General features: G+C 45.0%; 1 protein-coding gene across 3 annotated transcripts in view; it reads right to left on the bottom strand.

Moving 5' to 3' along the window:
* mllt3 (MLLT3 super elongation complex subunit) overlaps positions 1 to 12261 on the bottom strand; it is a 52585-nt gene that overhangs the window by 26484 nt on the left and 13840 nt on the right. For all 3 annotated transcript variants that reach the window (XR_008835070.1, XM_056442167.1, XM_056442166.1), the window contains 4 exons: positions 5323 to 5405; positions 2606 to 2749; positions 599 to 637; positions 108 to 239 (listed from right to left, as the gene is read on the bottom strand). Coding sequence is in view for 2 of the 3 variants with exons in the window: in XM_056442167.1 (XP_056298142.1) it covers positions 108 to 239; positions 599 to 637; positions 2606 to 2749; positions 5323 to 5405 (398 nt within the window). In the remaining variant the exon portion in view is untranslated. The remainder of the gene's footprint in view (positions 1 to 107; positions 240 to 598; positions 638 to 2605; positions 2750 to 5322; positions 5406 to 12261) is intronic.

Genomic DNA, 12261 nt, shown 5'->3' with positions numbered 1-12261 from the left:
CAGAACTGGGTGGGGCTAAGAGTGGACACACACACACACACACACACAAACACACACACAGACGACGGTTGTTTGGCTCCAGGCCAGTTCCTGGAAACAACACTGACCTTTGACCCGTGGAAGCTTTTGCTCTTCTTTGGATCGGAGAAGGTGGACGACAGCGAGCTGTTGGGGAGCGTCGGCAGCTTCAGGTGCTGCTGGCCGAACAGGGAGGTGGAGCCCTCCTGCATCACCATCACCTGCCAGAGGAACAGCAGCAGACCGGAGTCATGAGAGGACGCCGGGCTTTCACACTCAAAGGGCTTTGATCCTGGACCAGATCCAAAAGGATTGAAGTCATTGACTTGTTCCCTGATCAGATTGGTGTTTTAAGAGGCAGTAGCAAAGACTTCAACCACTTTTGTTTTCTGTATTCATTCATAGCATTTCTGCTATATGTTACACTGTATGCTTCTATGTGACCGTGGTGTAAGAGAAGAGTTGATATCATACTGTGTATGAATGGAGTCAGGGTGTGGTTAACCTAGCTTAGCATTAAGACGAGGTCGAAGCGCTTCAATCAACGTGCAACGTCTTTGTTTAAGCCACCGAGTCTTACTTTTGAGTCTTCTGAACTTCGTTTGTGAGGATCCCGTGTCTGTTAAAGAGAGGACAACAACGGTTGACAGTTTAATTCTCAAATTACAAACACAAACACTCATTACATTATTAATATCCAAAACGGAGGAACACGGTGCGGTACAAGACCTTTGGATTTAATGTAATTGCTCACAGTTATGTTCTCAGATCTTTAATAGAGAATGAGAGTTTTCATGATGGCCGATGTCAGCACTAAAGTCCTTTTTGAGGCTGAGAAGGGGGTGCAGGCCAAAGTAAATAAAAGAGCACTTAGCTCCAGTCATAAAACCTGCAGCCAGGGGTCCTCTGGCCGGGGCCCACAGACTGTGGACGTAACCAGGGCCGATGCGGAGGACCATACGAGGGCACCTTTTAATGGATCGCTATTCGCTCAATTAAAGCCTCTCAAAATCTGATGCATCATCTCTTGACTGCAAGTGTTGCAGCACTGTTCTCCTTTCGGACAAGTGGAGATGAGAGAACGTCAAACATTATATTGGCAAAAGAAACCTTCAGTCAAAACCTTCTGATGTTATGATTCACAGACCAGTCCCCCCACCCTGTCTTTCTTCAACACTTTGTTCTGCACACATCCTGACCCGCCAGTCGGCTTCGAAGAGTAATCTCCTTCTCCTCCGTCATGCTGCTCCACCTTTCAGAAGCATTTTGACATGGTGAACTACCAGATCCTCAAATAACTGGGAGTTCTCGGCACGTTCCCCTTTTCACCTCCACTTACATGGAGACCATCTGTTGTCCCAAGAGGGGCCTTTCAGGGTTACATCTCGGTCCTTCGCTCACATAACCCTAACCCCTTCCTGCTATAGTTATGCTTATGATACGTGGCCCTTAACCACTGAACACCGGCTGCTCATCAACAAAACCAACGGTTTGCTCTTCTGGCTCCGCAGTAAAAGAACCCGTTCTCAAGCTCTCATTGTTTCTAAATGTTTCTGTAGGTTCTGAGGCAGTGGAGCGTGGTCACTGAAGTTGCGTGGCTGGCTTTTGTGTAAAAGCATCGACTAAATGAATGGAACATAATGACGGCAGGGTTGATAACATGTCGCTGGATGTCAGGCAGAACTAAACTCATGGCCGCTGTTGGGTTTGTCCTTCTTGAACAAGTACTTTTCACATCTGGATTAAATTGGTGGGTCGCATTTAGTTGCAGCTGTTATTTAAAAAGGTGTTTGAGACATTTAATCAATATTTAGCATTTGGTCTGACTTTATATTTGTAATAAGATATGAGAAGGTCTAGGATTGAGGCCAAACAAACTCCTTATCAGGACATTCCTGTTGAGTCCATCAGCTGATCAGGTGATGCTACATTCTGCTTGTAGAAGTGTCCTACTACAACACTAAAGTGATCTGTGTGATTAAACTAACAGTTCTGAAATCTGTTGATAATGAAATACACAAAAGGCTCCTGAACCAACAATCCAGTCCGCGGGAACATTCGGAAACTAAAGCACGCAAACAATGAAATGAAATATTGTAAACATTTAAGAGGAAGAAAGGTCAGAGGTCACACAACAAAGGCCATGTGTGCCATGTGTAATGTGTTAGATTGTCACCTCAACACCTTTATCGAGAAGCGTCCTGGTGGAAGACCCTCATCGTCTACTCCCCCGCAACATGGACGGGTAGACGATGAGGGTCTTCCACTGCCGCCTTCAAATCATTAACAATGGAGTCGTGGCTGAATCGGAGTGGCGATGCTCCTGAAAACACCGAGACGAGTCAAAGAAGAAGAAGAAAGCAGAGCCGGCAAAATACAGGGTGAAAACGGTTGTCCTGTATTTTGCCTGTCCATCTCCCGTGCGGTCATTTTGAGACTTGTTTGTAAAGTTTAAATCCTGTCATGCTGTTGAACATATGATTACCAGCCTTATTCTTTAATTGTGTACATTACAATTCCTGTAGTACAAGTTGCAGTATTGCATTGAGAAGTGTCCCGCAAGTCTCCGCCTCCCTCGGACTCCTACCCCTCCGGCTTTCAGCAGCTTCCTACGAAACTCCTCCGTCGGGTTGTTGAAGGTGAGCTTCTCGCAGCGCAGATGGTTGACAGGCGGGTGGCCCTCCAGGTGGAGGAACAGGTCGTAATCGAAGCGGACCTTCTTCGGTTCTTCCTGAGGAGAAGGGGTGGTCCACCCAGAGAAGGAACAGAGGAGAACGGTCACCATCAGGACTAACATTATGTTCCTGCCATCACCACTAGGGATGGCTATCATTTTCTTCTTCTTCCGATACCGGTGCTAAACCGGTACTTTTAAAACGATACCGGTGCCTAAACGGTGCCTGAACCGCACAAAACGACGCTAAACGATGATGACATTAAAAACCTCTTCGGCCATATTCCCTGTAAAAGCCGTTCTCATGGAGCACTAACAAAAAACTGATATCAAGGGATATCAGACTGTCACGCTTGTAGCTTAAACATGGATATAATGGCTAATTTATTATTTATTATTAAGACTTGCAATCAACGTCACGGTACTAATCTGAGTTCAGGCTGCTCGTTATCATCGGTCTCCACGTGTTCAGGGGGACCGTCTCCCCATCGCGCCCAGCCTGACCGCTGCTGTGCTCGGCACGCAGACAGTCAAACACGGTGCATTCCGGTGTTAAATGATAGGCTATCGTAACCTGCTGACAGGGCGGAGTCAACAGAGAAGTTCAAAATGATCATCAGACCACTCATAGTTCAGACTGTACTACATCAGACCACTCATAGTACAGACTCTACTACATCGTTTTAGGATGCACTGAGTACCTATCTCCTCTTTTTTCTCTCCTTAGGGATGAATTTTCATCTCTCAATCACACGTTACTAACTCTGCTTTCTCCCCGGAGTCCTTTTGACTTCACGTCTCATGGGGTCATCGGACCCTATGAGACGGCATAGATCATATCTGCCTGATGGATCATCGAGGTCTGGGTCGTGGAATTCCTGCTCCTGACTACGCCACTGTCCTGTTGAGACTCCGCCCACTGTTGAGACTCCGCCCACTCCTCCTCCCCACCGCCATCTGCCTGATGGATCGTGGAGGTCTCCATCGTGGAATATGCCTACTATGAACTATTCATAAATTCTGTCATATTTATTGAATGTTTTTAAACTCTAAATCTGTCCTTCTGGTCACATGACATCTATTGTTCTGTCCATCCTGGAGAGGGATCCTCCTCTGTTCTCTCCTGAAGGTTTCTTCCATTTTTCCCCCCTGAAGGGTTATTTGGGAGTTTTTCCTGATCCGATGTGAGGTTTTGGAGCAGGGATGTCTATGTGTACAGATTGTAAAGCACTCCGAGACTAATTTGTAATTTGTGAAATTGGGCTGTACAAATAAACTGAATTGAATCAGACCACTCATAGTACAGACTCTACTTCATCAGACCACTCATAGTACAGACTCTACTACATCAGACCACTCATAGTACAGACTCTACTACATCAGACCACTCATAGTACAGACTCTACTACATCAGACCACTCATAGTACAGACTCTACTACATCAGACCACGACAGGAGCTACATGCAAGGTGCCATCTGCCCATCAGGACTCTAACCTTTAAACACTGCAGGAACATTTGGGTCTTGCCCAAGGACACTTCCACATGGACTAGCGGAGGTTTGAACCACCGGTCCTGTGAAGGACGAGCCTGATCACCACTGAGTCACAGTCACCCATGTGTGCCAGTTGTGTTGCAAACCTGGCAACCAGCCAATCCCTGCAGTGACTGACTGAATCATAGACATGCTCTGAATTCAGTTTATAGCTTTTAAAATAGTACATCTATTAATTATAAACTATTAATTGTGCGTAGTAAAAGTGCTGCATGTGTTCTTCAAGTGATGAGTTAAGACACACATCATCAGCATAATGTAAATTGTTAAGTTGTAATGGGTCATTTTGACTTTGCACATGTACATAGGGAACGTTTGTGCTTTAAATGAATACATATAGCAAGATATTTTCAGAGGAAATATTAGGGAGAATATTGATATTGTTGTTGATGTGTTATGAAGCATAAGGGTAATGTCTACTCTATGTATATGTCAATGGCAGAAGTAATGTTTATAATTGTATGTGTGTTTATGATTATATGCATGCCGCATGAGAATGAAAGTTAGTTTATTGTTTCAATGTTGACACATGAGTTGGAAGCCGGTTGAAGTCCGTGACGTTGCTTGAAGCAGGAGAGAGACATGTGGGACTTTTATTGTGAAAGGGAACTTTCATCACACAGCTGACCGGAAGTAATATTGGTCGCGGGATCATGACGTTTGACCCGGCTATTTTATGACCCGTTTTATTACCTGTTTATGACCTGGCCGTAAGCCAACTAGAGTGTAGCATGCTGAACTGACCAATGGAACTAACTTTTAGGATTAAGAGGTGTGGTTGCCGTTACTAATAAATACGGGTGGAAAGGGTGAGTTCGTTCTCTAGACGGTCGGAAGGTTACAAGACAGTTCCCTATCAGCTACTTTGCTTTTAGTCTGTGGCGTAATATTCCGGTCGGCCCTACGATCGTAGCTTCAATTTACTGCTTGGACCATTAAATATTGTTAAACGTATCTATCGCATTCATATTCTCATTTTATATCGAGCAAGGGACCTCCAGTTTGATACACCATAATAACATACATGTATTTAATGTATGTTCAACGTGGAGCTTGAGCAAAATGTTCAAATGTACCTTATTTTTGAAGTAAACTTCAATAGGCAAGATGAAGCCGGCGTATCCAGACTCCTCCAGCTTGTACGGCGGGTCCTTGCACACTGAAAGGAGAGAGGGGGGGCGTCCGTTAGCGGTGAGAGGACCTTCAACATGACGCGAGTAACGAAGCAGAGGGACAGCTCCATTCAAACACTGTTGCACAGCAGCACTGCAGTGTGTGTGTGTCTGTGTATGTGTGTGTGTGTGTGTGTGTGTGTGTGTGACTTGCTGGGGGACAGAACACACAGTCCTCACCCTGATTAGAATTATCACATTTTCTCACAAAAACCTAGTCTGTGTATTATAATATACATGCACCTCTGCTTCTAAAAGGCTGGTTGCTTAATGAACTCTCACGAGGTCTCATTAGCTCCCACCTCCACCGTCTCAACAACGGTGGTGTAAATGAGGACCTGTGTCTTTAAAGCTGGTGAATCCACCCAGCTGGTGACAGGATGGAGACTCCCCCCAACCCCCTCATCCTCATGGGCCTTTAAAGACAAACAAACTACAGGAGCTCAGGTGTTCTTCCCTGGAGGTGTGTGTGTGTGTGTGTGTGTGTGTGTCAGCCTCCCCCTGTGGACTCGGAAGACAAGTACCAATTAGGTGGCTGTATGCAGAGACCGGAGTGTGTTTACAGGGGGAGCAGATGAAAGCAGGTGTTACTGAGTCCTGTAGATAACGCCACTGTGACGCCACTCATAAATGGAGGATATTTAAGACGTCACGAGACGAGTGGAACGGGAACGGGATCTCCAGCTGAGCTGACGAGTTCTTAGAGTTAAAATAAAATTGGATATCTTATTTTCTTATCATCTTGTATTAAGATGCTTAATAATATTGGCATTGCACCTTCATAACATAGGCATCCTATTATTATTGTCCTCGAGGGAGAAAAGCCTAGAAGTTAACGCACACTTCAGATGCTCACGAGCTGCTATCCTGGAGGCCTCATCTCATGGAGAGATCAGCCTCATCAGACTATCAGCTCTGCAGCGAGAGACGTGTTGGACAGACGTCCTGCTCCAGTGTCAAGACCGCCGTGTTGACGGGCTCCAGCGTTTAGACGGGACCCCAACGGGTTGCACCCTGACTAAGATCTGATCTGACACTCAGAATGACTGTAAACAAAAGACCCTCCTCTCTTTACCAGAGGTACCTGCAGAAAGTGAATCAGAAGAGGACACGAGGACAGGAGAAAAGAGGCCCGGAGACAAGAGAAAAGAGGACAGGAGAAAAGAAGACAGGAGAAAAGAGGTAGCTGTTGTAAACATCACAGTTGCTGCTTTACAAACGTTTTAGTGATGACATCTTGAAGATAGCATCCCCCGTTAATCACGGAGTTCCACAAGGTTCTGTGCTTGGACCAATTTTATTTACATATACATGCTTCCTTTGGGCAATATTATCAGGAAACACTCCATAAACTTTCATTGTTATGCAGATGATACTCAACTATATCTATCGATAAAACCTGAGGAGAGCAACCAACTCGGTAAAATTCAAGCATGTCTTAAAGACAAAAAAACATGGATGACCTGCAACTTCTTGATGTTAAACTCAGACAAAACCGAAGTAATTTTAATCGGCCCTGAGCACCTCAGAGATCAATTATCTGGTGATGTGGTTTCTGTAGACGGCATTGCCCTGGCATCCAACACCACTGTAAAGAATCTTGGCGTTATCTTTGATCGGGACTTGTCCTTTAACTTCCACGTAAAGCAAATCTCAAGGACTGCATTCTTTCATCTTCGTAATATTTAAAAAAATCAGGCACATCTTGTCTCAAAAAGATGCAGAAAAATTGGTTCACGTGTTCGTTACTTCGAGACTGGATTACTGCAACTCCTTATTATCAGGCTGCTCTAATAAGTCTCTTAGGTCCCTCCAGTTGATCCAGAATGCTGCAGCTCGTGTTCTCACTAAAACTAAGAAAAGAGATCACATCACTCCTGCACTAGCTGCTCTGCACTGGCTACCCATAAAATCAAGAATCAATTTTAAAATTCTTCTCTTAACATACAAAGCCTTGATTGGTGATGCACCATCATATCTTAAGGAGCTTGTAGTACCATATTGCCCCACTAGAGAGCTGAGCTCACTAAATGCGGGACTACTTGTAGTTCCTAGAGTCTTAAAAAGTAGAATGGGAGCCAGAGCCTTTAGTTATCAAGCTCCTCTTCTATGGAACCAGCTTCCACCTTCAGTCCGGGAGGCAGACACAGTCACCTCGTTTAAGAGTCGACTGAAGACCTTCCTCTTTGACAGAGCTTATAGTTAGGGCTGAATCAGGTTCACCTGGTCCAGCCCCTTGATATGCTGCTATAGGCTTATAGCTGCCGGGGGACGTTTTAGGATGCACTGAGTACCTCTCTCCTCTTTTTTCTCTCCTTAGGGATGAATTTTCATCTCTCAATCACACGTTACTAACTCTGCTTTCTCCCCGGAGTCCTTGTGACTTCACGTCTCATGGGGTCATCGGACCCTATGAGACGGCATAGATCCTATCTGCTGATGGATCATCGAGGTCTGGGTCGTGGAGTTCCTGCTCCTGACTACGCCACTGTCCTGTTGAGACTCCGCCCACTGTTGAGACTCCGCCCACTCCTCCTCCCCACCGCCATCTGCCTGATGGATCGTGGAGGTCTCCATCGTGGAATATGCCTACTATGAACTATTCATACACTCTGTCATATTCATTGAATGTATTTAACTCTAAATCTGTCCTTCTGTACACATTACATCTATTGCATCTGTCCATCCTGGAGAGGGATCCTCCTCTGTTCTCTCCTGAAGGTTTCTTCCCTTTTTCCCCCCTGAAGGGTTATTTGGGAGTTTTTCCTGGTCCGATGTGAGGTTTTGGGGCAGGGATGTCTATGTGTACAGATTGTAAAGCACTCCGAGACAAATTTGTAATTTGTGAAATTGGGCTATACAAATAAACTGAATTGAATTGATGCGCGCGCGCACACACACCCCACAAACACATACACACACACACCTGAAGCTGCAGAGCTCTCAGTCACCAGGAGACAGAAGCTCCTGTTGAAGTTTACACCTGAAAAGTGTTAGACTAGAATTGTATTTCCAACTTATATTAATGTATTTATTGATATATTGACATCTGGAGAGGGGTCCTCTCCTGAAGGCCTCTTACCTTTTTTATATTTATTTTGGGAGTTTTTCCTCTAGGCAATGTTCAAGTCCGGCCTATAAGACAATGATCCCAACCTCGCCCCCACAGGGAGGCACACACTGGTTCATGACACACTGGTATCAAAATACACCCAGAGGACTGGGACTGTGCAAGGCCCCCTACAACTGGTTCAATATGTGGACTGAAATCTAGCCGCTTGTTCAGTTCGGTCAAAGGAGGCAATGCGCCGACGATCCTCCAGAGAGGAAGTGTTTCAGACCCAACAACATGGTGCTCGTGGTAAACCGTCTATTGGAAAGGAGGAGCACCCCGGGGTGCATATACAATCTGATGCCTGCAGTGCGCCATTGGAGCAACAACTGACGACCATCAGAGGAGAGGAGGCAGAGTCTCTAATGGCTTTCAGTGCATTTGGGCCTGGAGAACCTGACCAAGCATTTCCTGTCAGACAGGTACTCGACAAGTATTTGGTCCCCCACCCAGAGACTCCTGGAGAACGGACCGGCAACACAAAGGAGGTCTCAGAGGAAAGACGTTATTAAATTGACAACTTGGCTCCCTGTGATGTGGGAAATTCCTTGAGTCATCTTTAGCTCCGGCACAAATCTAATCATCACTGCGCTCCCTTGTGTGGCGCTGGAGCCCCGCCCCCTTTCATGGAGCAGCGGCGGCGGATGGCTCGGCTGACGACGCTGAGGTCGACCTCACCGCTGGGGCCGAGCCATCCACAACCCAACACCGCTGAGCAAATATTATGGGTTAGAGGTAATTGTGCAAGTGGGTCAGGTTCAATTACAGCCGGCTAAAAGAGCCCATTCACCACCACCACCACCACCCTTTATATAAACTGAGGTGGAGATGAACCCTCATAATGGAAAGAAGAATTCACACTGGAGCACATCAACGCTGCACATGTTGCTCTATTTTTCTTGTTTGCATGGATAGCTGTTGGACGTCGTGATGTCAGGCTGAGATATTCTCAGTGCAGCTACAGGGAACTCACTATTCACTAGATTTTGGGTTATCCTTTTCAGAAAAACAGAGGGAAAAGCCCAAATATCCTTAAGATAGATGGATATATACTTTATTTATCCCCAGGGGGAAATGTAAGTATTGACTGAGCCAATGTATTGGGCTCTTCGTACAGATCCATATCAGTGTCTGATGAGAAGTTTTGGACATATTGCATTTTTTGTAACAGATTAATTGGGATGTTCTTATGATACAAAATCTTTCCATTCTTGTCCAGGAACCATGACATCTGGAGCCAATCAGGAGCGCCACAGGGGCAATAGAACTATTCTCATAAACGGTTAATAATGTCAAACGCCGAACATTCACAGGTTTCAGACCAACGTGGAAGAACTTGATGCTTGTCTTTGCTAAATGTAATACTACAATTATTATCTTTGGCTTCTGGTCGGAAAACATTATCAATATGTCGGGTTTATGAGTCATCGGCCAATCATCAGTAAAGACACGTAATCAGGAGATCGCCAGTTGCATTAAGAGAGTTACATTGTGATGCATTCAAGCTCCGTTCGGTAAAAAGGTCACGTATAAAGTTTTTATGATGTGTTCAAATGTAATCTTGTAAAATTGAGTTTCTAATGAGAAACTTAAACAAATCCAGATGCTTTCACAGCAACATAAAATAAATATTAGAGATGGCATTGTGACCCGTTTAACACGGGTTATATGATACATCATTAAAACTACTCATTCCAACAATATCAATACAATCTTTTATAAGTATTTTTTTTAGGCTCGATGGCTCATTAACGGCCGTTGTATCCGCAGCCCAACCTGTGATGGCTTATCTCCATCGATGTAAAGTAGAAGAGCCTTTTACAACTATTTAGTGTCACATACCAGACCTGTCTGCACAGTTAAAGAAACGTCTCGCTGCACTCATTACCACTCTGGGAGAACGTGGCTTGTTCCTGCTTCTCTGAACCCAGCAGTCAGAGGTCATCTCCCTGCTGTGCAGTAGAGGTGGACCTCCTCAGGATTAGCTGCCTTTACTTATTCGTCACCGTTTTAGGTGGTTTGATAAACTACACTTATTACCCCCTGAAATATAATTCACCTTCATTTCATACAGCAAAAGCAATATATTTAATGAGTTTGGTTATTGCTTGATATATATTGATCATGAGACAAGGTCTATTTCCTGGTGGAACCCTGCACATTTAGCACCTCCCTGAACGGCCTTTTATCAGGAATAAAAAAAGAAAGAAGATAATAAAAGCAGAAACACGGAACTCTGTCTGAAATCCGTGCAAACCTTGCACGGATTCCAAGTGACGGGTCAAGTTGTGGCGTAAACGAGACAGAAGCCCTTTGCTCGTGATAGTGTCGCGACGTGAAGGAGAAGTCGAGGGTTCAGCAGTTCAGTTTGGAAAGGTTACCATCATCTGAAGGAGCGTCCGAGAGGCAGAGATGCACAATGCGACCGCTGACCTGTAACCGAAGACTTGCCGCGGTCAGGAGCTTTCAAAGAGGGACGGGGCGGTGTCGTTCATGAACGCTGCCTTGGTTTAAACCAAGATGCCAATCACAGAACAATGCCAGTCACTATGTATTTGCTCTTTCTACACAGACTGCTTTGTAATGAGGCCAGGCCATAAAACAAAAGACAAGACTGGCTGTAAGAAACTCTTTCGTGAGGTTGTGGCTCACTCGCTGATTCACTGTTAATCCCTCTGTCTCCCTGATGGAGCCGTTCGCCTCAGCATTACTCGTTTGTCCACATGTGCAGCATAGAGAACCAATGAATGCTGCTCAGCGAGCCCAAAGGCCGTTTACAAGTACAACAAACTATATATTTGTATCCTTCTCATCCAACAACTCCAAGTGTGCTTGAATCCAGAGCTAAACACACTAGCATAGCTCACACCTTTTTTTCACATCAGAAACCGACACTGGTATTGGTTTGGTCCCATCTTTGAAATATGCTGCCCCTGTATTAGAGTACATAGCACTCTAATACAAAGAGTACATAGTACCAGTGGCGACTGGTGATTTTTTTTTTGGGGGTGCGCAGTTGGGCGATGCGGTTTAAATATCACTCAACAATGAGAAGAAAAGAGGTTTTGAGTAGAATATTGTAAAAAACAAAGCTTTATTTCAAGAACACAGCCTGCTCAACACGGTCCAATAACAACTATCAACACACTGTAACTTTGGGCATGAGAGGTTCAGAGCAGCTTTAAGGAACATTGGGTTGGGTTTCAGAGGTTTGCAAAATAAAAGAGTTTCACCCTCACATGAAAGAGGTTCAGAGCAGAATAGAGTCAGAAAGAGATCACATGTTACATTGGGTGACAGAGCAGACCCACTACTGTAAAGACAAGTAGCTCCTCTCTTTAAAGTGGTCAAACTTCTCCATAACTCTCTGGTTAAAGTCAATCATGTCTGTGACCAGCCTGTTTCTATTATTCTTGAGGGAATGTGTCCGTTTTTCAGAACTTCTCTGTTGTGTTTTCGATGCCAGTTCGGTCTCCTTCTGCTGCTCTGCAAACAGGGTTAGCTTCATGCTGTTAGCAAGTTAGCTCCATGCTCTGAGCTAGATAACTGCGGCAAGATTCGTGCTTTACACTTGTCTGAAGCTCTGTAGATCCCTCACCCCGTTGTAGTCCAGAGAGTTTCAGTCCCAGGACTTTGGAACAACAGACAGGGGAAACTAAACAGCGCATTACTCACTGAGCTCCAGCTGAAAGCTCCGTTAGCTATCTGCTCGCGTAGCTCCGTGGAGCTCT

This window comes from Pseudoliparis swirei, chromosome 21, assembly GCF_029220125.1.
Source record: "Pseudoliparis swirei isolate HS2019 ecotype Mariana Trench chromosome 21, NWPU_hadal_v1, whole genome shotgun sequence".
In the NCBI taxonomy this organism is placed as follows: domain Eukaryota; kingdom Metazoa; phylum Chordata; class Actinopteri; order Perciformes; family Liparidae; genus Pseudoliparis; species Pseudoliparis swirei.
Note: the sequence above shows the minus strand (reverse complement) of the source record. Positions and strands in the feature narration are given on the sequence as shown.